The following is a 26522-nucleotide window of genomic DNA, read 5'->3' as shown; positions in this document are numbered from 1 at the left end:
CACATCCAACCCGATTAATTATTAGTCTAACTCACATGCCTAGTCGAATGAGAAGAGACCTTGTTGATCAATGTTGAGTAATTCATTAGTAAACATTCGCCCGAATTGGTGCCCCTTCTCGTAATTACTCAAAGCACTCCTTTTGGGACTTGATGGCTCATACACCATTTTTCATATGATGGGTTAGTTTACATGTTGTAACAAGGTGATGAGTTGTGATTGGAGGCCACGAGAAATCAAATTTGCAAAACTAAAGTTATCACATTGAAAATATTAGGGAGACGATAACTTTAAAGACACGAAAGTCAATTTCCAAAGTTGATATAATCAAGGACGAAGTGTTTATATATATGAACATAACATGCTATTTTTTTTAACCAAATTTGATGCATTGATTAGAAATTGATCTTTTCGCGTCACCCTACAATAATACCACTAAGATCTTAAATTATGCCAACTGTGATATCAGTGACCAAGTATGCCCTTCGTGACACTAATATCTCGATTTTTTTGCATTATATTAATCCCTAAATTATACCCACTACGACACAAAAGTTCGAGATATTGGCGAAACAAAAAAAAAAAATTGAGTATTGGTATCACAGTAGGCAAAATTGAGCGCTTTTGGTAGGAGATAGTATATATTATTGTCACATTGATATGGGTTTAGGAATTTTGATAATACAGTTAAAGTTTGGATATTGGTATATTAGTGAACATAATTTAAGGTTTTCAGTGGCGAATTCTCTTCTACAAGTAAGCTCCTAGTGCCCCATAATCATGCGGTCTATATAAATCGTATAAAACTAAATACATCTCCACCACTGATACCGTGGTCCCGCTAGAAATTTTTTTTGAAATTCATCACTTGACAGGACAAATATTATTGCGCGAGTCTAATTCACGTGAACATGGTACACGTGATGTGAGTCCTTAAATAAGACCGAGGGTCCAAACATATGCCCCAGTGAATTAATCACCCTCCTCTATATATCTACTTGCTTTGAAACGCCAACCCCACTCGACAAAGAGTGCTCGCAACACACGCATCCATGGACGCCGCTACCTTCCACCGCCACGCCCGCCGGCAGCCGGAGCTCGCGAACGCGGGCGGAGCTCAGATATTGGAGAGCCCAAAGGAGCCGATGGAGTTCCTGTCGAGGACGTGGAGCGTGTCGGCGCTCGAAGTGTGCAAGGCTCTCGCTCGACACCATCGTCGTCCTTCTTCACCTCCTCCTCCCGCTCTTACCTCCGCCACCACTCCTTCCATGGCTTCTTCCAAGTCTGTCAACGTCTCCTCATGCGCGACTCCGACAATTAAAGAAGAGCTGATGATCGACGAAGAGCCCATCGTCGAGGACTTGGCGAGCTCTCTCCCCGCGAACCATCGCTTCTCGTTCAATTCCACCGCCACTTCGCAGCTCGTTCTCGAACGCATAATGTCGCAGTCGGTGAGTACTGGGATGCTAAACATTGCATTCTACTTAGTTTCTTTTGTTCTATTGCTACATTTATACGGTTGTACTTCTACTGAAGAATTTTACTGGCTCCGCTCTGACACAGTGTCAAAGGACGCGCCATAGGGTCGAATGCAGGCGTTGCCTCTTGTGTTTATGTTCTGGCTATTGTTCATGCTATTTCGGTCATTACTCTGTCTCAATGTTTGATTTGACTACGTGCATAGGTAGTGCGGCAGATAATGAGCTTAGGTTCCATATGTTTACGGTCTTTTTGAGTTAAGTGATGAAAGATTCGTCTACAATATGAACTGTTGCATTCAAACTCCGAGCTGAAGAGTCTCCTGCTTGACGTGTGAATAAGAAAGCTGCAGCATGGTCAAGTAGCTGTGGTTTTAAAGTGGGTATTGAAATTTGCAGGAGGTGTCTCCATTGACGTCCGGGAGGCTTTCTCATAGCAGTGGCCCGCTGAATGGCGGCGGCGGTTCTTTGGCGGAGGACAGCCCTCCCGTTTCTCCTCCCGATGACTTTGACGACATCGTTAAGGTCTCTCTCTCTCTCTCTCCCCGCAATACAGTTTCTTCATTTGTCTTTTCCACTGCTTTTAACTGCAGAGTTTTTTTTTTTTTTTTTTTTGTTATATTGGGAAGTTCTCTTCTTTCTTGATAGTAATTCATCTGCTTCGAGATTGTAATTAGATTACTCAAAACTTAAATTAGGTTAGGAACCCAAGACATATAATCTACTATTGAATTGGAATGAAAAGAGTGAATCACAACCATTGATTTTGTGGGTCTCACGTGAGCCTCTCATGTAAATCTCACGATATTTAAGATTTTCATACATTAGCTTTTCTTGGTATTTTCCCTTCATTTAAGGGTTTTAGACGTGGGATATAATTAGTTACTAAAAATGAAAAATGCACGAACGTGGCTCTTTGAATATTGCCTTCACAAAGAAGGTTTGCGGTTTGCCACCTTCCGTAGACGAAATAAGTCAAGTTCTCTGGAATAAAAAAAGTCAGTCGAGTTGGTAAGATGACTAAGCCTTTGCGTGGCGAGAAAACAACTTCTGGCAAGAAGGCTTGTAATTCATCATGAATCCTTTGCACTGAGAGCGACCCGCACTCAATCTGATTAGAGATGTCGATTTTTATGATGCGTGAAAACTAGCTCAAATTCCATTTAAGTGTGACATCAAAAAGAGGGAAAGGAATTCTATGAGATATTCGATGTTTTAGGAGATCTTGAGCAACAGTGTTCTGAACAGACATTGGCGTGCTGCAATTGCCACGATAACTCTGGACGCATTTCTTGTCATTCATTGAAAACAAGAACCATATTCCTGGACGCTGACATGTTTTCTGACAATCAAAATAACTTGTCAAAGTGTTCTCAGATAAATGCATTAATCGATGTTTCTAATACCAAGTTAGTGCTATTCGTAATCGATTACTGTATAACGATGGCAGTTCTTCCGCTCCCACAACACCCTGCAGCCGTTACTCACAGGCGGCCGTTCCGTCACTGCCAGCACCGTCACTACACCGGGTGGGGGGAGAACGGTCGGGAGGTGGCTGAAGGACAGGAGAGAGAAGAAGAAAGAGGAAGCCCGAGTCCAAAATGCGCAGCTGCACGCTGCCGTCTCCGTCGCCTCAGTGGCGTCGGCAGTAGCAGCGATTGCAGCTGCTACGGCTGCCTCCTCATCTTCGAGAAAGAATGAAGAAACAGCGAAGACCGACATGGCAGTGGCGTCGGCCGCAACACTGGTGGCGGCGCAGTGTGTGGAGGCCGCAGAGACCATGGGAGCCGAGCGTGACCATCTGGCTTCCGTTGTGAGCTCCGCTGTCAATGTCCGTTCACACGACGATATCACGACCTTAACTGCTGCTGCAGCAACAGGTACTGCTGGCTCTTTCTGAAGACCATGAACAGTTTAATCATGCAATTAGCTGTATCGTACGAATCTGAAGGACGCTCCAGCTGCGTAGTTCTTAGATCATATACACGAGCACCATTTTAAGATTGGTCTTATACGAATTATGGAATCATTTGGATTGCTTAGGACCATGAATGCAAGATGACGTGCAAAAGAAATATGTACCATATGTAAAATAATCAACAATTGAGACTACGGATACACAATAATTATTTTCAATGGAATCTATTTTACTCTCGAGTTCTACATAGTGCTTACGCAGTATGGGGTTTTTGTCCTTGCCGAGCAGCTTTGCGTGGAGCAGCAACACTTAAGGCTAGAACAGCGAAGGAGGTGTGGAATATTGCAGCAGTGTTGCCATTGGAAAAGGGGGTCGGGATCGGATGCAGCGGTAAAGCCAATAGAAACAGCAATCATCCTAGCTTCGGCAATAGCGGGGAACTTGTTGTGGCTGGAGATAACTTTCTCGGAGTCTGCATCCAGGAATTTCTTGCCAAGGGAACTGAGCTTCTGAAGCGCACACGTAAAGGTCACTTTTCGAATCTGGAAATCTGGTGATGATAATACTGGGGAGTCATATGCATATTGATTGGATTTTTGCGGTGCAGGTGATCTTCACTGGAAAATTGTGTCTGTCTATATCAACCAGAGCGGCCAGGTTCGTGCTGCTCTTTTCGAGTGTGTTTTAACTTAGTATTGTGATTGTGAAAAGCCCCTAGTCATTTTTATCATGATTAGCACCTTGAATCCAGGACAAGTCAAGAGCTACAAACACGAAATTAATCTATCGATTGCTGGATGTAGTCATAGTTTTGTCATTGTTGAATGGAACTGCCTGTAGAGGGCGCTACAGTCGATCCAATGCCAGTCAGCGCACATAATATAGTTGACGTTTAGTAAATCAGGAATTTCAAAAGGATTAGATCCTTGAACTAGCTGCAGGAAAATATGACCGATGTCCAAGACAGTTTTCGACAATACAGGATTTTTCCGGTTTCATCATCAGATCGTATCTTCATCTGAGTTTGACGCTCTTTTCAGGTTGTCCTAAAGATGAAGAGCAAACATGTAGCTGGAAGCATAACCAAAAAGAACAAGAGTATGTCTCTCCTGCATCAGATATCATACATTTCCTGATCTCAACTTTTGATTCAATTAGATCCAGGGAAGAATGAAAAGCATTTTAGAAAAAAGAATAAATTCAACAAACCATATTAACCATTCCCTTTGCTGGAAAACCAGATGTCATCGTGGAAGTCTACAAGGATGTGCCAGCGTGGCCTGGGAGGCACATCTTCGACGGTGGCGAACAACGCCGCTACTTCGGACTCAAGACAGCAGCACGGGGCATTGTAGAGTTTGAGTGCAAGAATAGACGGGAATACGAGATCTGGACACAAGGCGTGACGAGGCTTCTGTCTATGGTCGCTGAAAGAAAGAGCACCTCTTGAACTCAGTTTGCACGTTCACAGTGGGAAGCCTTTGATCTTCATTATTAGATATTCTCCTTTTTTCACTTTTCTGCTTGAGGTTTACTTATCGTCTCAAGCAGCTAAATTGGCGGGACTCTAGGTTTAAGCATATATAGGTTTGCTCTGAATGCGCCATGTCTATGGATTTTCGCGACATCCCCAGATGGCGAAGCATCATGAACACTGACATACACGAATGCCTTGAGATGGACTCGTTGTGGATTTTCATATGGAAGGATGAAACATTTGATATGTATGGAAATGAATTTCTCACTTCGTCCATTGATAATATCCAAATGAGCATCCCCTTGATATGAAATAAAGAGATGCTCTCAGCTTCTTACAGTATGATCGACTCTGCAACGAGAGGCCGAGGGGACCAGCTCAACGATTCAACAGTGTACTCAGACTCTGCCGAGGACCGAGACTGCTTTATCGTATGCTGGGACAAAACTAGTTGAATGGTTTGACAAGGGAGGATGCATCTATCTCTCAATCGTGCAGAAATTTGTAAAGATAACACGGTCAACGTTCGATCACTGACTTCAAATTTACCACAAGTTAACTGCAAGCATGCCCAACATTAACAAGACACCACCATCGCAACAAACAACAATCGTTGCTTGTCTCGTGACTTCGTTTTTCAAATTGCGGAGGTCATGCACTCGCTCCGAGTGAATTTAGCTTTGCACGTTCATTCGGGGAAACGGTGAACATGAATTCTTCTCCGAGCATGCAGAGGTCGCCCCCCCGTCAAAATTAGCAAAGCTCTCCTTTTTCTCTTTCATTTCTTCCTTTTGTTGATACACGAGGAGAAAAAGAGACCTGAAAAAATAGCTCGGGATTCCCGACGAAGGGAGGAAGAAGCCATTGCCATGTACATCATCACGTACGCAATCATGTGGTGATTCCTCTCGAGAATTGCATCGGGGTACCTTCAACGGGGGCTAAGCTAAGTCCACGTTTATGATAACCCCCAAAAGCTCTCAGCGCTAGTATACAGTTTCTTCACGAGATGGATCCCTTCCTTCCACGCTCAATTTACATAAGAAAACAACGCGTCATCTATAAGCCGCAGTCTCTCTCGTCTCTAAACAAAAAATAATTTAATTTGCCGCATTCCCCAAAGACATCTCGGCAATCGAAGAACATTATCCCATATATGTACTTAAAGACTTCATGGACCATGCCCACAAACTTACAAAATGCTGCAATGCATAGACATCCGATATTTGTCATGGAAAAGTTGCTACCCATGCTTGCGTCGCACCAAAAGATGAGTTGAAAATGGATATAGTTCAAACATTGCCTACAATCAACATAGACTAACCGGCCTTTTTTCCTTTGGTATGTTCACTTGGTGGAAGGAGAGATCTAGAAACAAGGGGTGAAGAAAAGACATACTCGGATCAGAACAACACTGTCTAGCTGTCAGCAGCTCTGAAGATGGTCAACAAAGCGAGAAATAGGTTGATAATGTCGAGGTACAGTGAAACCGCAGCCCAGATGTATTCATCATATGAGTAGCGTTTGATCAGATTGTCTGTGTCATAGACGATGTACCCACAGAAAATGAGTGCGGCCAAGCACCCGTATATCATCACAGAGATCTTGCCCAAAGGAAAGAGGATCTGCAGCCACAACCAACACCACCACAAAGAAGAGTTACTCTCCACAAAAAAAGTTTGTGAAGCAGATGGCTTAGTACACACATTGTTCCATTCATATACCTGTATCATTGCAAACACCATAAGCACAATGACAGCACCAAACAAGAAGGGTCCAAGGAAGTTGAAATCCTGACCCCTCCTAGCAGCCCAGAACGTGTAGAGAGTAAGGCTGACGACTACCACAGCAGTCAAAATAACGGCTTCCAGTATGACCTTCCCTGTTACCATTCAAAACAGCATAAATGATGAGGTTTTATGATCTTGGTTAACAAGCACAGACATAGAAGAAGATGCTACCTCCTACATCGAAAATCGCATTGAAAAAGGGACTCCAAAAGGAAGAGACAAAGACGCCACCACCATAATTTTTCGGGAAAATGCTATAGAGTTTCCCTGGGGACACTAGTTAAGCCTCAATGAATTAAAAAAATAAGGCAGCTCAATTGCATTGAGCTCCCACCGTGCAGGGTCTGGAAAAGGGCCGGATCACTTTGGGTCCTGCTATGCAGTATGCACTAGTTAAGCCTTATTGAATATGCTTTTTTTAAAAGTCGGCCGTTTTAAATGTGCACTTCAAATTACAAAGTATCTCGAAAGGTGTATTTTCCTTTCCTGCTTAGCTTAGTTAGTGCTCTGGATGCACTTGTCTACTAAACCCGTTACTCATATAGAGGAGTCTACTATCTAATCAAAGAAGCACACGAACTTTTTCATAAGATGGGGCACAAATGCAAAACCTACTCTTAAATCTTTAGCTTTGATCAAACAAGCACTCACCATTGTACAGGCGATCAAGCACAAAGCAAAAGGCTATCAGTACAGCACCACAACCCCATAATAGCTAGTTATCGACAACCGATATCTAGCCATTAACCGGTTTGCTCAGGCAGCATGGCCCCGTCTTTTGCCATCCAATCTAAACCATAATATGCAAGTTGGAATTACTTTTGCAGGTACCACATTTCACATCCCCTAATTCATCTCCACAACACTTACTCTAGCTTCTTAAACAATAGAAAGAATCTATTGTCGCACCTCCTTAAATTTTTTATGTATTCAATAGGCATAAACATGCACAGATTATGAATTTCCTAAACTTGAGGAACCAAGATATCAGAGAAGATAGTGTTTTCCTGATTATAGAAAACACCTCCATTCTTCCATTAAAGTTCTCTATGCAGATTTATTTACAGCTCCATCTGCACTCCAAATCCTCTCCCTCTTGCGATTCAACTTAATCGCGAGCTTCCGGAAATCTATATATTATGAATATTCCCAACATAGCGAATATGTTTGGAATAGATTCCATTTTGAGAGAGTTGAAACATAAACCCTATCTGCGCGATTGGATCAAAGATGCCATCTCCATGCCCTATTCCAGTAAGCAATCGAGTGTTGCGAGTAACGAAAATCCGAAACACAAATAAGAGGAACAAGGCTCACCGCTCGTGAATGCACACGTCAATCCAACCGCGAACGCCAAGGTAACCGTGAAAATCCCGAGCAGGAGATAGTTCACAGGATGCCGCTGGTGATAATAGTACAACGGACACAGAACTGCCGCAAGAAAAGAATAAAAAAAACCGTCACTCAACCGTTCAAAACCGGCGCCAATCGCCGCGCGCCGGGAGAAATTTCAAAATACGAGAAGAGTCCCACCGCGGGGATTCAGGAAAACGCACCGATGAAGGGCGTGATGATGAGGACGATGTAGAGCGCCAAGCCGGCGGTGGTGCTGACGAAGAAACGGGAGATGGGGTGGACGGAGACGACGACGGCGCCGACGGCGATGGTGGCGAGCAGCTGGAGGGCGACGATGGAGTAGATTTTCCGGATGAAGGCCCACCGCAGCTCGGGGCTCTCGAGCATCATCGGGTACAGGGGCCGGGCCCCCGATTCCACGTCCTTGCGGTGCGGTTGCGCCCACATGATCGGGGCCTGCTCCGGCGGATCCTTCTCGGAACGGGGGGAGGATGAGGATTTTCTCGATGGAGGGAAAGTGCCGAGAAAGCGAGAGAAAATGAGGGCGGTTTCCGCGAGAATCGTACCAGCGAGATTGAAAATGAGAAAGGAAGACGATGAAAAAGAGGGGGGGCGTGAAGGGAGTTAATTAAGGAGAGAGGGAAAGTTCGGGATACTTCGCGTGGAGGGATTCGCAGGGGACACGTGGCGGAATACGGACGTCGCACGAAAAAATGATTAAGGAAAATCGTTACTTTGAATTTTAGCTTATACGGATAATTTTGCTAAAATATAGGGGTTAATATATATATATATATATATATCCATTTTTTTCTTAAGAAAAATTAGCATGAATTCGATCAATCTGCACTATAAGTAATTTTTATGTTGATTCTACTCTACTCTTATTTATCACTTACCTTCAAACTTTTGTCCTATTTTTTGTAAAACATTAAAATTAAAACCGACTTTTAAAACTAAATCAATCATACCTTAACTTGACAAGATGGAGATCTTATCTCCACTTTCCTATGTGGGGAAGTATGACCATGTGCAATAAATAATTTGAAAGCCGCGAAATTAATGTGCTTTTTATTGGGCCTATTAAATTAATGGTTGTGTTATATTGCAACCGCCACAAATTTTGACCAAATTTGAATTCCTCCACGTCACGTCAAGTTGGCCGGGGGTGACTTGGCCATTAAGGAGGCTGCCCTTCACGTATCTTCTGGAATTATTATATTATCCGAATATTCGTAAATTAAACGTGATATTCGGCGGGCATAACCTCGTGGGTCCCGGCTTTTTTGGAATTTTCCAGATAAATGCAAATTTCTATCCAATTTCCGCCGCTGTTCTGGTGAGGACGACGATGATTATCGGACAAGACGGCGTGTTAGTAAAGAATGTCAAACCCGTGTCATGATATCGCGACGGTGCTTGATTAAGTTTTGCTTTTGGTCGAGAAATGGGCCCAAGCCCAAACTAAATTAGGCGAATTAAAGTTACAAATGGCAAATTCCGATTTTATCTAGTTAAAGAAAGGGTCGATTGCGATTCATGATGATGATTCAGATTGGAATAGGATTGGATAAAGATGATTTGGAATCCTCCAAATATCCCCACCTTGTGAAAATATATAATCATATGTTTGGTGTAGCCTAAAATGAGATTTGAAATTTTTGAAAACAATCTTTAAAAATATTCGAAATTTCCATCTCCTATAGGCTCCTCCGATGTGAGATTCAAACCCTTCCGATCATGTACGTGGAAAGTCGACCTCGGAGCACGACGATTCTCCACCGACACGAGTTCACATAATTCCAAGATGGCCTCGTGAACAATTGGACCCACTTCCCATGGATTGTACGGCCGGAGTTCATCGCCGAAGAAAGCGGTTCCTCCATCATGGAGGAGCTAAAGGAGGTGATGGCAGAGAGAGAGAGGAGGTTCTGCCACGTAGTACTGTTACGACATTCTTGATGCATGCATGTCAAGTGGAACTCAATGCTTGAAAGCGGAGTCCCCGAGAAGCCAGAGGTGTGTTGGCTGTTCTATGTCAACCAATGGGTGAACAACCAGCTTGCGGGTCACGCGCGAAAGTCAAGCTCAACGGGAAGGACGTACGCAATTGGGGGTGGAAAGGATCATCTATGCAGACCTAGCACGACATTGTCCCTCAACCCCTTCTCACGCTCACTCGTCAAAACGCGATCGCCGTCACCCCTTGCCTAGTCGAAGGCAACGATGATGTTGTTGTGGTCGAAAGTGGTAGTGATTGACTATTTTGGTGATGTCCTCGCATGAGCCATCTATATTGTTTTTTAAATGTTATAATTCAATCTAGGTTTATCTCGTTTCTTAGACCGAATTTCTCATCTTGTATTTTATCTGAATGTATTTGTGTTCATCTCATTCAGAGAATATCGCCAAACATCAAATGGGATAATTTGTTATCTTATATGCAGGGGTATAAATAGCTCGGTTCGGTTTTTTTAGAAAACTGAACTAAATTGAACCGATAAGGAAATTCACTGAACTGAACTAAAATCCGATTTGAACCAAAACCAAACTAAACCGAAATCTTGGTTCGATTATGTTCAGCTTGGTTTTTTTTTTTGGGGGGTGGGGATAATTACAAAGAAAATATCCTAAATTTACTATAGGGATATTGACACAAGTGATCAATGTTGACCTAATTTGCATTGTAGTTCATAAACTTTAAATTCGGTGGTCCATGTACAATTGAATGTGTACTAAAAGTTCGAGGACCATGTTGAGAAAATTTAAAATTTATGGATCATATTGCATATTGAGCTAAAATTTAGGAATTACATAGAAGAAATTTAAAATCTAAATATCACATTATGTATTAGACCAAAGTTGATGGAACATTTGTGTCATATGTCATTTATTGTATAGATGTCGATTTAATTATAAATATTTTAACTTGGCCAATTTAGTCCTAAATGTTTTGATCATTTAAGACAAATTTTGATTAGAAAACCATTAATATGAATGTAAACCGTCTTATATGATACGGCTAGCATTGATGTAGATACTTTTTTTACAAATTTTGATAGTTTTCCTTTCTTTTTTTTTTCTTTTTTTTTCCTTTTATTCATTTTCATTTTCATTTTCTAAAAAAGAATTTATAAAAAAAAAAAAAAAAAAATAAATTCTCCCTGTCAACATTGGTCTGTCATATAGAATGATTAGCATCCACATAAGAAATTTCTCGTCAAAATTGGCCAGGAAGACTAGAGTGACAAATTGTCAAAAAGTTTAAGGCTTAATTAGCTATATAGAATAATTCAAAATTGTATTGACATTTATATGATAGGTTTAGCACATTTTTGGTAATCCCCCCCTTTTTTTTTTTGGGTCTAAAATCATTTCCCCTTTTTATACTATTGCAACTTAAGTTTTTCTTTTTAATGATTTAGGCCTGAGTATAGAGATCCTATTAGTTAGAGGTTCAAGAAACATCCTAAAGGTCTACGAGACAGTTAAATTTATGCCCTTAAGGCTACATGTGACTTGAAATTCATAGTTTTTTTTGCACGCAATTGACAAGACTTGGACATATGACTTATAATTCCTGAGTTGGCAATTCTCTAATGCCCCAACTAACTAGGCCAATTTTAGAGGATGAAATTAAGTAAGCTTTCTAATTTCTTTGATAATAAGAATATGTTAAACACCCAAATAGATGAATTTTTCTCATTTCCAACGTCAATTGTTCTCGCCTTGTTATGTGTAACTGGTAAATTGAGGATAGAAACACTTACTTGAACGAGTATGGTGAACAAGTGTTCTAGGACAACGGGCTAACAAGATCCTAGATAATGTTATGAGACATACTGCTCAATGCCTGTGCAGGCTGAAGGTTGGACCCGTCAAAATCACCAGAACTTGTCGAGGGCCCACCTCGATCATTAAGAGGAAAATCACTTCAACTTTTTCCCTGGGCCTAGCCCAGCTCACCATGATAAGTTTGAGATAGGAGGAAGCAAGGAGTATGACCAATCGGCCCATGTTAGTCATACATATCTGAACTCTTGACCCCAAACGAGAACAATTCACACTAGATTCATTCATCTTTTGATATAATTTCACGGCATAGAGGTCTCTAGTTATGCACATTAAGTATAAAAAAAAAGAATAAGAAAGAAAACAGATCGACTGCAGATAATATAGTCCTTCTTCATGAATTAAATTTGCATGTGCAACCTTGATAAGGCGTCGGTTTAGATGACAACAGTGTTCGACCATCTTTTTGTGCGATTTTGGGAGTAAGCTTCAGTGAGAGTGTTCCATGGGCAAAGATCTCGAATGCACTGGATCAATATAAAGGAGTACGCCCTCGAAATCACTAGGTCGAAATACGTGAGAGCCGGGCGAAAACGTGGCCACCAAACCGGAAACGTAGAAATTTAAATTTTCAGAAGCTTGCGAACTTAGGAATGGGTGGCTATGAACGGTCAAGGTTGCCTCTCCGAGGTCGGGCAGGGAAGGAAAGGAACGTGACCCTTTTGGGACTGCGTGCACCGAAATTTCCATGCATTCCGTCACTCACGTTCAAATTAGGTGCAACCAATGCTTCCATTCTTTAAATTTTCCTTCTTTTTTTTCTTTTCTTTTTGTTCTTATTTTCTTAGCATCTTGAAATTGAGTTGCCACTAGAGTAACAGCAAAGCGATGTGTTGTCCGATTCACTGTTTCAATTGCTGCTGGGGACAATCAGTAGTGGAATGGAGCCAAAACGCAGACTTTTGGTGTCCCCACCTCAATTACGCGGTGACAATGATGTTTTTGGCTATTGCAACTTCATATTATATATGCATATTGTAATTTAAGAAAAGTATAGATCCTCTAGAGTAATAAATTGAGAATGTCATGAATATTACATGCAAATGTGATGGGTGGTGTAGTTGTGACTTTGGGATTATTCTTTTCTTTTTCTTTTGGGCCACCGCGTAGATTTAGGGTCTATTTGTCCACCTTCTATTTTCTTTTCCCATTCTTTTACTTTCACTTTAATTTTTTTAAAGAATATCTATAGAGGTGGATCCACGTGTTAATATTACTATATCTTGAAAGGTTTCAGCTTTCTTTTTTTTCTTTTTTTGGTCGGTAGGTTTCAGCTATTTCACATCAAAAAATTGTCAAAATATGAGGGACGCAAATAATGAAGTTACTAAGTGTTGGAAACATGATAAGGTGAGATGGCAAGCCCAACGAGCGGCGAGGTTCGGGTTTGTTGCAACGTTTCCAAAAATTAAGATTTGAAAATACAAGAGTAGGATTCGCCAAAAGAAGGAAATCACCCATTACAACCTACTCATAACAAGTAACTTTACAAGATGATTTTATAACATGTTAGTAAAAAGAGGACAAACATTATATAAGATACAATGTACATTCAATTGAGGGTGACCGGTCTTAAGGTAGATTGGTTTCTACCCTAGAACCTAGAATTAGATCAAGCATAGTCAATTCCTCATTTGTATAACCGGGAATTGGCTCACCTTATCTTAGAACTGAACTGACTAGTTTGGGCCAGTTTCAAAGTCCGTTTGAAAATCGATGATTCTCTTTCTTAGTTTGGGGTTTCCTCTATTCCATACAAGTGGGAGTTTTTCAACATAAATAATAATAATAATAATAATAATAATAATAATAATAATAATAATAAGAGTGTTATTTTCAGTTTATTCGTTAAATAAATGTTTGTTCGGGGGTGTGGTGCTAATATTTATTAAATAATAAAAGATTGTATGTATAGGACAGACAAAATTTTAGAGAAATATATATTGTTTGCTCCTACATATATGGAAGTCATTACTCTATTTCCATGAAAATCGAAATGTAATTTACTAATTTTGGGTTTATTTCAGAATAAAAAATTAAAAAAATAATTAATACGGACCGGTCTATCGGCCAAGTTCCTTAAGTGGAACTAGGAACTAGACTGATTATTATCGGTTTCTTGAGAATCATCAGAACCAGTCGGTTTGATTTGATTTGGTCCAATTCACGAGTTGGACTAGACCAATGTACATCCCTATGTCCCACATTGTTTTGCTTGAATATATGCAAAAAAACGAAATGACATTATTACGATAGAATTTGAAAATAACGTTATCATGAATCTACATCAATTATATAATATATATATATATATTATTTAAATAAAATAAAGATACATAAAAATAAATCACGTTCAATGATGAAATTTTGTTATATGAAAGCGACAATTGAGTCGTTTGCCTTGTTAATTGATTAATGAAATAAGCTCAGACTAGAAGTATTTTACCAACTACATGTCTGTTTTGTTCTTGTATAAATCATTTCAGTGCTAAAAGAATGAGAATTTATTCGCAAGTTCGTTAAACACGCGAGAAATGGAAGTTCGGCAAATCACATACAATGCTGCGCTAGCTTTTTTCATAAGTAAGTGACCAAAATAACTTGAATCACATAATTGAACGGACAGGAATTTAAACGAGTGACTGAAAAAATTGTGACATTAAACTAAGCACAGCACGAACGATTTGAAATTTTTAGTGTGTTATTCCTATAAATTAAAAAAAAAAGGATTTTACTAACGGGATTTCTGCAATTCTATAATTCGGAAATTCTGAAAGTCAGGCCCTATGCTTTTTGTTTTCCGCCGGCGGGGGGGAATAATCTCATGAGTGATGTAATAATTTTTTTATCCACTGGGTAATTTAATAATTTAGTAGCATACTTGTATATGTAAATTACACTCGCAATAGGTCTTCGTTTGCTCACATCACGGATGCAAAATGATCCTTACTTGGGTTGCTTGCCCGAGTTTTGGCTTGCATCCTGGCTTAATCCACTAATCTATAGAGGATCTCATGAGGACGAAATTTGCCTAATTGTTACACGCTCCCTAAATAAAATAGTTTGAATGAACACTCTACACTTGAATGTGAAGAACGAATGGCAGGAGATATGCCCTAGTAACACGATTCTTTCTATTTTCGAGAAATTTAGTGTTTTTCATAAGATTCCTCTTAAAAAGTTATGCAGAAAAGATAATACTCAAATTTTTTTTAGAGCAATGGAATAGATACTTCGAAAGTTTTGCCCTCTCAAACTTATTGATATGAACAAATAACAAGAGAGACACTCTAATAGTAAGATTTTCACATTTTCGAGAAATTTAGTGTTTTTCATGAAATTCCTTTCAAAAAACAGTGCCTACATTCTTAGTTATCTATACTTTCCCTTTTAATCCATAAGTCCATAAATGATATAATCTGCCATTTAACACCACCTTTGGTTTCGCCGTCGATCATTGCTCACATTAAGTAAACTTAATCACATGCCATAGTAAAAGTGGCATAATTAGGAATGGAACATGGACACCACTTTGCCCCATAGAATATCAGGTTTTCTTTATTTCCTTTTTCTTTTTCTTTTTCCTTTGTGGGTGTGTGGGTGTGCTACCCGTGAGAATCGTCATTATTATTATTGTTGTTATTCTCGTTTGGTGCTAGTTTGTGTGGGTGAAGAACTGAGTCCACCAAATTAGCTGGGATTCCAATGGAGCCCAGCTGGGCATGACCAGCAACCCATCATTTTAAATCATTTTCATCCCCTTTCCTGTCCTCATCACCTCAAGCTCCAGAAATTAAGGGCAGGGGCCCCGCCCTCTGATTTGGCTCGGTGGTTTTAAGAGACTCAAATTACTCACTAATTAATCCATCCAAAGAATTAGAACAGTATTAAAAAAGAAAATCAACCTCAAAATACTAAAAAGTGAAAAGACCAAACTACCTTAACCAAGCAAAATGGCTCCCAGCATCTCGGTTGATGTCCAAAACATCGCCCCTTCGAAACGACGACGCATCGCCACCCCGTCGTGTGGCTCATGTTGTCGTCTTCCTGGCCGCCCCCCCGGATCTGAAATCGACCTCCCCACTTCTCTCCTCGCTAATTTATTGCTTTTTCAGCGCTGAATGTTTTTTTTTTTTTTTTTTTTTTCACTTCAGTTTCTGTCACCCCTGTACCTCTCTCTCTCTCTCTCTCTCTCTCTCCGACCAAAAATTGAATAAATTAATAAATTTGAAAAATAAAAAGAAAAGGGAAAAAAGGCGACAACTTTCGCATTTACCGAACAAAAAGCGGAAAGTGGATGCATATGCGCCTGGGGGAAAACGTTCAATTCTCACTGCTCTGTCTCCGAAACCGCCCGATCGCTCATGGGTTTTCAGTCCGCTCCGTCGTGCTCCGATTCGTGCTCGGCCCGAGGGAAGAAGGGTAGGTCTCTCCTTGCTTCTTTCTCTTCTTTAGAAGATAAAGATTGGATTTTTATGTACTGTGCTTGTTCGATTTTGGTTTCCGTTGTCTGTTGCCGTCGCTGTCGGGGATAGATTGAGTTTGATTCGGGGGAAAATGATGTTTGCTTTGTTGGGTGTTTTTTAATTTTCCTTTTTTTAGGTGGAGATCTTTGATAACTGCGAGTGGTTGCCGTTTGCCTTCTTTTGTGGGGATGTAGTGTTAGGTTGAGCTCTACTGTTCATCTTTTTGTCAGCTCTAAGTGACCATCGATCGTTGTTTAAGGCTCAAGCAAAGCGCGTTCGGATGCCATTCTTGGGTTCTTTTCTTTCTTTTGTTTTGTTTCCGGGGTTGCGGACTTCTCCGCGTCGAATTTTCAAAAATCGCGGCTTCTTTCAGAAGACGGGATGCTGAATTATCGATTTTCGGTTCGAATTTTGGGTTGAGCTCGTAGGGCGTTCAGAGCTAGTGATTGTGATGTTTCTCTTGGTGTTTGGTGGCTTAGGTTGTGATCTCGGCTCGGCCTAGCGGTTCATGATCGAAAGGGGCAAGCTTTTCTGGTGACGGGGTTTCGATGTGGACGTTCTTTGTGTGCGGGACTGTTTGATGAGAAGTACATCTGGTTATTGTGGAGATCTGGGAGTGGTTCCATCTCTTATGCCCAATGAGGACTTTCTTCCCATCTGAGTCCTGTAAAGAGACGCAGCTCAATGCGCTCAATCCGCAGTCTTGGCTTCAGGTCGAAAGAGGGAAGCTGTCGAAATCTTCGCCTCAGTGCTGTTTTTCTTCATCTATGTAAGTCCCTCTAATTTTCATTTTCAGTTTTGAATTCTTACTTCCCCTAGTGTTTAAAAGCCAATGTCTTATGGTTGAGGTAATTGTTGTAGAGAATCTCTCATCAAGGTCCCCGAGCCGTCAATACTGCCTTTGTTTAAGCCAGTTGATTATGTAGAAGTTTTGTCACAAATTCATGAAGAACTCGAGACTTGTGCTCCCGAGGAGAGGCCGAATCTCTATTTGTTAAAGTTCCAGGTCTTTAGAGGTCTGGGAGAAATCAAATTGATGAGGAGAAGCCTCCGTGCTGCATGGCAGAAGGCCACCAGTGTGCACGAGAAAATTGTTTTCGGTGCATGGCTGAAGTATGAAAAACAAGGTGAGGAGCTTATTGCTGACTTGCTCGCAACTTGCGGCAAGTGCGTAGAAGAGTTTGGCCATATAGATGTTGCCTCAATGCTTCCAGAGGATACAAATGTGAGTTCTAGTCAATATTTTTTGTCTAGTGACAATAAACTTTCAAGGAGTGTTACTTTTAGAATTGGAGACGAGAACATAGTCTGTGATAGGTGGAAAATGGCATGCCTTTCAGCTCCTTTTCAAGCAATGCTTAATGGGTGCTTCACAGAATCAGTAAGAGAGGACATAGATTTGTCTGAGAACAATATCTCCGCTGCAGGCTTGAGAGCTATCAATGAGTTTAGCATGACTGGGAATTTGAATGAAGTTTCTCCGAATCTTTTACTGGAAATACTCATCTTCGCAAATCGCTTCTGTTGTGAAAGACTAAAAGACGCATGTGGTAGGAAACTTGCAGCTTTTGTATCCTCTAGAGATGATGCGGTAGAACTCATGGAATACGCTCTTGAAGAGAACTCCCATGTCCTTGCAGCTTCATGCTTGCAAGTATTTTTGCATGAACTTCCTGATTGTTTAAATGATGACAGGGTTGTGCAAATATTTAGCCTTGCTAACAGACAACAAAGGTTGGTCATGGCTGGGCCAGCTTCTTTTTCACTGTACTGTTTACTGAGTGAAGTCTCTATGAACCTTGACCCTCAGTCAGATAAAGCTGCTTGTTTCCTGGAGCAATTGCTAGAGTCTGCTGAAACTGAGAGGCAGAGACTGCTGGCTTTCCATCAGTTGGGATGTGTCAGGCTTCTGAGGAAAGAGTATGACGAAGCTGAGCGTCTTTTTGAGGCAGCTGTTAATGCAGGTCATATATACTCAGTTGCAGGCTTGGCTAGACTAGCTTTCTTGAAGGGTAAAAAATCAGGGGCCTATGACAAGCTCAGCTATATTATTTCCTCTGGAAGCTGTAGGCCACTGGGATGGATGCACCAGGAGAGGTCATTGTATTGTGATGGAGATACGAGATGGGAAGACCTCAATAAAGCAACTGAGTTGGACCCAACTCTACCTTATCCTTACATGTATCGAGCTGCTTCCTTAATGAGGAAACAAGATGTCCAAGGTGCACTTGCAGAGATCAATCGGATCCTTGGCTTCAAACTTGCATTAGAGTGCTTGGAACTCCGTTTTTGCTTTTACTTGGTCCTAGAGGATCATCAATCAGCAATTTGTGATGTTCAGGCAGTTCTCACTCTCTCTCCAGAATATAGGATGTTTGAGGGACGGGTTGCAGCATCCCAACTGCGCACACTTGTGAGAGAGCATGTTGAGAGTTGGACAACAGCTGATTGTTGGATGCAATTGTATGAGCGGTGGTCTTCAGTTGATGATATTGGTTCACTCTCTGTTATTTACCAGATGCTGGTTGAATCTGATGCACCAAAAGGTGTTCTCTACTTTAGACAGTCACTCCTCCTCCTCAGGTAGGCTGCTGCATCATATCTATCGAGCACTTTATCGTACCTATATAAAGCTTTTATGTGAGCATAAGTGGTTATTTATGCATTTCAGTGTAAAAATTGCAAATACATAGATTTACAAAGATTTAAATCTCTGAGACATCCAATTATTTCTGAGTTCATCTGTCTTATTCTTGAGAATGTGGATGTTAATCTTTCTGTGTATGCTTCCCTAAAAATAGACTTTGGATTGGAAACCTCTTTGAGGTGGAGACCAGAAAAGTCATTTCTATTGTTTTCAGCTTAAAGCATTTGGCTCTGAGAAAATCTGTTTTAAAAGACATCGAGATTATTAGTTCCTTTCAATCCTACCATATATCTCTTTATGCAGGTCTTTCTTCGGCAGATTGTTATATGGCTCGCGTATTGCTTGTCCAGGAAGTGATCACTATTGGACCAAAATTACTCATTTCACCATTATTAGATTATCTAGAAAATTACACAAACTTTTTAGATGGTTCGAATTCTGTTGCAGAATTGTAGAGCACCGTCCTTACTGTGGGATCATTAGAAGAAATGGTTTATGTATATACCAATATTGGTTGGACAACACTTCATTAGGAATTCCTTTTGTAGGGTCATTGGAACAAATTCATGCGTAGGGTAGCTTATTCTTGTGTGTGTGTACATGCGCTCGTGCGTGAGAGAGAGAGAGAGAGAGAGATTTCCAGAAGAGGAGGCATGAAAATATGGAAATGGAAGACAGACATCTTCCCGCTCTTTGACAGTACCTTGTTTTTTTATGCTTCTGAGAAGATTTTTCTGAGATTATCTGTGGAGCAGTTGCTTGGACATGTTTGTTCATTTCTCTTGAATCTTGGCTTTGGAAAAACCTACAAGGCTTGTGCATTTGTTCCTCTGGTGTTAGCTCCCCACCACATAGTTCATTCCCTTTCCTGTATATTACATGATTTGCCTCTTTTGAATCCAGGTCTTCTCACCCTTTTTCTAAGTTATTCCTGTTAGCATTATTCTATGCTATATCTTTATCTACACACACAGAGGTGGAGTTTTGGATGACATATGACTGTAAATTCATTGCACTTTTGATCAGGTTGAATTGCCCTGAGGCAGCTATGAGAAGCTTACATTTAGCCCGGCAGCATGCCTCTAGTGAACATGAGCGCCTGGTTTATGAAGGCTGGATCTTATATGACACTGGGCACTGTGAGGAAGGGCTTCGAAAGGCTGAGGAGTCTATCAAAATCACAAGATCCTTTGAGGCCTTCTTCCTAAAAGCCTATGCACTGGCAGATTCTAGCCAGGATACATCTTGTTCGTCAACTGTTGTTTCACTTCTTGAAAATGCATTGAAGTGCCCCTCAGATAGGCTTCGCAAAGGTCAGGTAAGCTTTCTGGTTCCAATGTATGTACCCTATATATGTAGTGGTTTCCTTTTCTTTGTAGTTCATTCAGTGGATGTCTACTCCTTTCTAACATCGTTTCCAGTGTGTTCTTTCCCTCCTGGTCATCAAGTTGCTTGTTATAATCACATCAGTTCTTTTGACGGGTTCACAAATTATATTTGACAATTTTAGCGCATAAAGCAATTTATTTGTCCTTAATAGACATTGAGCATCTTGATTTGTTTTGCTGAATGTATTGAATAAAAACTCTGCGTCCTTGGAAGAAGTGGCTGATATCAATAGATAATCTGACTCGATGTTATATATTTGCTTTTTGTACCACTGGAGATGTAGCCTGTATGCTTTCGCTGGAAATTATGACTTTCCAATATCACTTAGACACTTGAACTAAATGGTAACTATTTGCTCCACTCACAACTGTCGCTAATAATTTCCAGAAGTGTTTTATCCTGTCTTTTTAGCTTCCTGCATGTTTTGGTCATGGCAATGATGTTTGTTAAAAGTGTAAAATCAAATCTCACATGATGTAGATATTGTTATCTCATTTGCTTAGATCACATATAAAATCTGGTGGATGTTGCAATAGCTGTTAGATCTCAATATCGAATGCTCAGACTACTGTTATCTTATCTGTGACAGATGCTACCTGCTATAGTAGAAAGTTATTGTTGCTGTGCATGTGAGAAGAGAGCAGAGTTTTTATCCTAATCTCCAGTTAAAAGCATTCATATTCTACAAACTCATGGGCTACATTTTCACTTTAACTTTGCTTAAAGAGACACAGCAAGCTTTTCTTCTATGATCTTCATTAGTCTTTGTGTTATGAACTTAATCACATTGCCAGGCACTGAACAATCTCGGAAGTATCTACGTCGACTGTGGGAAGCTGGAATTGGCAGCTGATTGCTATATTAATGCTCTCAAAATCAGGCACACAAGAGCCCATCAAGGGCTTGCTCGAGTACATTTTCTCAAAAATGACAAAGCTGCAGCATACAAGGAGATGTCACTACTGATAGAGAAGGCAAGGAATAATGCATCTGCGTATGAGAAGAGGTCTGAATATTCTGATCGTGAACTCGCTATGGTCGACCTCGAGATGGTTACCAGATTAGACCCACTTCGTGTCTATCCATACAGATACCGGGCTGCAGGTTATTGATCTACCTCAACTTTGTGTCATACCTTATAGGTGTTTCCACACTAGTTCTTTATAATATATCCATATTCTTGAACAGACACTGCCTAAGGTGACCTTAGATGAGCATAGTCATTAGGGATATTCCATCCTACTTTTTTCCCGATGTTGAAATTTCTTTATTATGCAATGCGTTTACTGCATTTTGATAACAAATAATTAGGATTAGAGTTTTTGACAGTGATGCTGGTCTTTATGGATGCATAGTATCTATTACTTTGGTCATCCCTGAAGGTCCCTAGTTTGAGTTAGTGCACGTGTTATCATTCTTCTTTTGACTCAGATGATCTCTAGATAACTGAAGTTTCTGTTCTTTTGTACCACTATCCAGTTAGTCGTTCTGGTTCCCTGAGATTTTTGTCTTTGGAACTTACTCAATGAGGCCTCCAACCCACCTCTCCCTCCTGTTCCCCTACCATGCTTAATATCAAGATCCCTGAAATCTTGATCCCTAGTTTTTGCTGTTTTCAGCTGGTTTGTGAACTCCTTAACTTTGTCCCTTTTTTTTAATGCATTACTTTTCTCAGATGATAGTAGCTTATGCTCACTTTCACATAACTAGTTGTTATTGAGTGTAACATGTAAATTATACTTGTTCATGCACCTGAATTGTAGTCTGAACGTCCAAATATATCATTCCATGATCTTGTGAGATTAATCAACACCTCAAACGGAAATTGAGTTTATTCGCTCTCTTTGAAATTGACAGTACTAATGGATAGTCAAAAGGAAGATGAAGCTATTGCCGAAGTTTCGAGGGCAATTGCATTCAAGGCCGACCTTCACCTCCTACACCTGCGGGCAGCATTCCATGAGCATGTTGGCAATGTCATGGGTGCCCTCCGAGACTGTCGAGCAGCTCTCTGTGTCGATCCATACCATCAAGAGATGCTGGAGCTTCACAGCCGAGTAAACAGCCATGAGCCATAATTCTGGCCAGGGAAGCAGAGAGTGCATCTAATATTTCAACGCATCGTGTACAGTAAGTGCGCTTGATCATCCTGTAGGACCACATTGTATCCTTTTCTGCCACTATTAATGGATTTTGGTAAGTTATATATGTTCTCTTCATTTTGCTCCATTTGTATGTGAGGAAAATGTCAAATGAAGCGGAGAAAGTTACGATCCTTCTTCTATTTAGTCGGTTAATGCATTGCTAATTCTTTCTCATGCGTATGTCCAATCAAAATGGATGAATCGTGCTTAAACAGCTTAAATATATTAAGAGAGGAAAATACAAGCCTTCAGGTTTCTTTCTTTGGCTTTGCAATGTCATCATCGGAGTTCCCATCCCACCTGCAGTTGCTTTGTAGGTTTGTGTTATCCGGATCTTTAGTCATGTCCGGTTGACTTAAGGGAATAAGGGGAAAATGGAGTTTTTTCATTACTTCTTGATGAAATATCTCCCTATGGAAGGATAATTATTAGAGTAGTAAGAAGTTATGCCGGTTGTCCAACTACCACGGGATAGGACTAACAGTGGAGGTCTATAAGACATTCGACTCCGACGGACAGATGACCCTGGCTACGCATAGCTTTCATACTCTGCTGTTTATGTACTGCAGCTTGGCCTAATGAACGTGTGGCGAGCGACGAGTCTGGTGCTTTTACAAGCTGAAATATGTATTTTAGAGATGACAACATGAACTTACTAAGATCAAAGAGATAGAAACTGCAATGACATCATTCAAAGTTGAAACGGAATGTTTTGAATATTCTCACACAGGAAGAGCAACATCCGATCATGATGACGATATGTAAGTTTTATTGAGAATGTCAGCAGGAAATAGAATTTTTGTACATTTGTCGAGTTGTTATACAACACCGTAATATTACACAGAGATCCACCCAAAAATAGAAAAGAAAAGAAAAAAAGGCTAAGTACACAAAGGCACACGCTCATGTAACAATCTATAGAAAGCTAACACTGACGACTCGCATCATTGGCTTTGAATGGAGAAGATGTATATCGGTGACACACCGTATCAGGAACACCGTGGGCATTTAAAAATGAGCAGAAAGTGAGGATGTCGACAGACGTATGCCGGAAGTTGCTGCAAACTGTTTGCCTGGCCGTACAATGACGTCTGCGAGGGAATGAACATATAACAATCTCCTTTTGCCGCTGCAAAGGTATTTTCCTGCTGAAATGTTCCCGGACGTCTCAACAAAAAAAAAGTCGCATGCTACTGGTAGAAAGCAGTGAACAAATTGAATGGTGAAGCAGATTACCATCATCACGCATATTTCCCGATTTATTTTCTGTGGGGCACATTGCTTGCATGTTGAATCAGCAGACCGCGAGGGTAATCCATACCATATCCCTCTGATAACAAGAGCCCATAAGTTCATAATTCGGATGTTCAAGTCTTCCCATAATTCATGTCCTGCGCAGATTCTCAAAGTAAGGATGTTGCAGAGCTTCATCAATGCTGAATCGGTCATCCTGCAATTCAGTATGCATTTTAACGTATGTCCAACAATGTAGGAATTGAAGTTATAAGTGATCTGATTTTAATCAAACAATTACACCTAAATGTCCTCTCCATCACAATTCAAAATGCTTAGAGAAAGTTTCAGTATGATGAGTATTTTGAAAGTGCATATGCTCAATCTGAAAATTGAAAAAAATTCCTGATACGTTGCAAGTGTTGCATGTTTCCTGCATAAAGGACCACAGGTATACCAAAAAATTTACAAAAACAACTCTCATGATAAGGACTTTGCAGTAAAAGCCAAGAATCCATAATCCTTACAAAATGGTTCTCAAAATTGTGAAATTTTCTCCTATTTCAGCTATTCTTTAGAGTAAGCCAAAAAACCAAAGAATTTTATAAAGCAAGAAGAGGACCAGTAGAAACCTCCAAGTTTCCCATTTTCTGGATATGGAGTGAAACTTTTTCCAAGATACTTGTTGAGGACCTCATATAAAAGCCATTAAAGAGATGGTACGGGATACTTGCAAATATCTGGGATTCTGTATGCCTATGAGACTTCAGGCAACTTTTCCAGGGAGTCTTTCAAGTTTCTCAGCTGATTCAACCCATTGTAACCAATGTGAATTCTCCTTATTTACAGAATACACACCACCATATCCTTGAGAAGAAAAATGCTATGAGCATTCATTTGGATATTATATATTTCTTAAAATTGGATTTTAGGTTGTATCCAAGCGAAAGCCATCTTTTGTATGCAGAATCCACAAGTCCCTGGCAAGCAAAACATTCTTCGAGAGGAAATCATTAAGATAGTCATTTGCACAATGAAAAACTTACTGGATCCCACAGTAAGAGATGGCGGACCAACCGCAGAGCCCAAACATCTGAAAAGCTGCAATATTTTTGGAAGTAAATGCTGTCATGATCTAGCATGACTTGAAAAAGAACAAGGGAGCCTCACACAATGGCAACGAGACTTTGAAAGCATACATGACCTATTGAAGATATCAGGAAACATACCCAATCTTAAGAGGATCTCTGCTCTTTATTTGATGTGAGAAAAACTCTTCCGAACATTTCCAAGAAGCCGGTGAAACTCCACTCTGCATCTCGAAGTAGGAAATGAATGATAATATTCTTTGACATAAAAACCACCAAGAAGTGCCAATATATAGTAACTCACAAATAATAACGAAACAGTGGAGATCACCCTAGTTGGGACATTAATTTGAAATCATATTAAAAGTTCAGCGTTTTCTTTACACATTCATTAGGAAGTTCGGGGACTAAAGTTAAATGAATTAAACTTCGAGACAAGTGACTTTTTCCAGCAAATTTGAAAAAAATATATATTAGGTAAAAGAGTATATCTCTCTCAAAGAACGGCAGGTTGTGCAAAAGAAACTCTAATGTCTAGACTTGTCAAAATCAGAGTGTTGGAGATTACCTGGTACATTGCACCACCAAATCGATGTTTCAAGGAACTACCGGGGATCAAGATGCACATCTCCATAAACGATCTAAGTCTGACACATGCACAGAAAAAAGAACCAATCTTTAGAAAATATCTCTAAACACATCACGGCACAAGACTTTAGCAAAGGATGATATTTCAGTTGGTTCTTTATTAACTTTAGAATGTGCCAAGCATTGGGCACTCAACAGTCAACAACCATCTCAATCTATCTGTTCCACAATCCTTTCATTGCATATAAATGAGATGCAAGCTATACATGCATTTTTATGGAGACACAATCCCAACATTTAGGAAAATTATTAAATCAATCCTAAACCTACAGCCGCCAATTCAGTTCTAAGTTGTCCAATTTTACCAATTTAGTCCTAAATCTTTTGATATATTTTCAGTTTAGTCTTTCTGGTCAATTTAGGCAAAAAAAATGTCCACTTGAAGGTCTAGCCAAGTTGGCCATCCCACGTGTCTGACCACAGGCATTTGACATGGACCATCGGTAATAGAAATGACGCTGTTATTAAAAAAAAAAAAAAAAAAAAGGAAGCCCGCCCTCTTTTCCCCCAGTTCACAACTACAAATTCCTATGGATGGACCCTAATTTCTCTCTCCAATCCCACCAATTGGCCCTAATCGACTCCCCATTTTGCCCTAGACTCGATTTGCTCATAGTTTCCATCAGAATCCTCATTCGCTCAATTCGAACCCTAATTCCATCAAATTTCCCTCAAGATTCTGCAGCGAAAATGACAAAACGTGGCATTCCCAATCTGTTTGTGGTGTCAGAAGTCTTCAGTTTTTTACAAAAAAACAGAGAACAGTCGAAAGGTATTTTGTCGTTATGGTCTTGAACTGAGTGTGTTGTTCTTGTCATTTTATATAATCTGTTTGGCTTGATTTCTTTGCCTGTGCTGTTGTTGGTCCCTCCATCATGTGTCTGTTTATAATATAAGTAGCCTTTTTGTGTAGGGTCAATATGAAGAACAAGTCAGTACTGGTCTGCATTTTCAACTGGAGAAAATTTGTCCGTCACCGAATGTTTGAATATGTCGAGAGTAGATAGATTTAATACAAGTATATATCAGTTCAATG

At 40.3% G+C, this 26522-nt stretch overlaps 4 protein-coding genes across 9 annotated transcripts in view; 2 read left to right on the top strand and 2 right to left on the bottom strand.

Moving 5' to 3' along the window:
- The first annotated feature begins 1024 nt into the window (after positions 1–1024).
- On the top strand, positions 1025–5133 carry LOC104426638 (VAN3-binding protein). Of its 2 annotated transcripts, none has more exons than XM_039304964.1 (7): positions 1025–1451; positions 1878–2003; positions 2956–3358; positions 3685–3924; positions 4004–4053; positions 4437–4494; positions 4638–5133. In XM_039304964.1, the coding sequence occupies exons 1-7, from the start codon at positions 1053–1055 to the stop codon at positions 4844–4846; spliced, it is 1485 nt and encodes a 494-aa protein (XP_039160898.1). In that variant the 5' UTR covers positions 1025–1052; the 3' UTR covers positions 4847–5133. The 2 variants fall into 2 exon arrangements, with proteins under 2 accessions (XP_039160898.1, XP_010038065.2); XM_010039763.3 differs by having other exon boundaries at positions 2929–3358.
- A 795-nt stretch (positions 5134–5928) lies between these two features.
- LOC104426637 (protein LIFEGUARD 2) lies at positions 5929–8627 on the bottom strand. Its single transcript, XM_010039762.3, has 4 exons — positions 8220–8627; positions 7981–8094; positions 6598–6755; positions 5929–6498 (listed from the first exon to the last, which is right to left on the bottom strand). The coding sequence occupies exons 1-4, from the start codon at positions 8464–8466 to the stop codon at positions 6292–6294; spliced, it is 726 nt and encodes a 241-aa protein (XP_010038064.2). The 5' UTR covers positions 8467–8627; the 3' UTR covers positions 5929–6291.
- Positions 8628–16123: 7496 nt separating this feature from the next.
- On the top strand, positions 16124–22681 carry LOC104426636 (ETO1-like protein 1). The gene is made up of 6 exons (XM_010039761.3): positions 16124–16293; positions 16817–17106; positions 17199–18920; positions 20011–20302; positions 21168–21477; positions 22231–22681. Exons 2-6 carry the CDS (start codon positions 16976–16978, stop codon positions 22449–22451), a joined length of 2676 nt encoding a protein of 891 aa, XP_010038063.2. The 5' UTR covers positions 16124–16293; positions 16817–16975; the 3' UTR covers positions 22452–22681.
- Positions 22682–23263: 582 nt separating this feature from the next.
- Positions 23264–26522, bottom strand: part of LOC104426634 — a 28873-nt gene continuing 25614 nt past the window's right edge. For 3 of the 5 annotated variants that reach the window (XR_005547588.1, XR_005547586.1, XR_005547589.1), the window contains 5 exons: positions 25407–25485; positions 24980–25062; positions 24797–24851; positions 23754–23967; positions 23264–23665 (listed from right to left, as the gene is read on the bottom strand). Coding sequence is in view for 1 of the 5 variants with exons in the window: in XM_039304635.1 (XP_039160569.1) it covers positions 23902–23967; positions 24797–24851; positions 24980–25062; positions 25407–25485 (283 nt within the window). In the remaining 4 variants the exon portion in view is untranslated. Of the gene's footprint in view, positions 23968–24796; positions 24852–24979; positions 25063–25406; positions 25486–26522 lie in introns of all 5 variants that reach the window. The other 2 variants (XR_005547587.1, XM_039304635.1) reach the window with 2 other exon arrangements.

Source organism: Eucalyptus grandis, chromosome 11, assembly GCF_016545825.1.
Source record: "Eucalyptus grandis isolate ANBG69807.140 chromosome 11, ASM1654582v1, whole genome shotgun sequence".
Taxonomy (NCBI): Eukaryota; Viridiplantae; Streptophyta; class Magnoliopsida; order Myrtales; family Myrtaceae; genus Eucalyptus; species Eucalyptus grandis.
The sequence above is the reverse complement of the archived record's forward strand: the minus strand, read 5'-3'. Positions and strand labels throughout refer to the sequence as shown.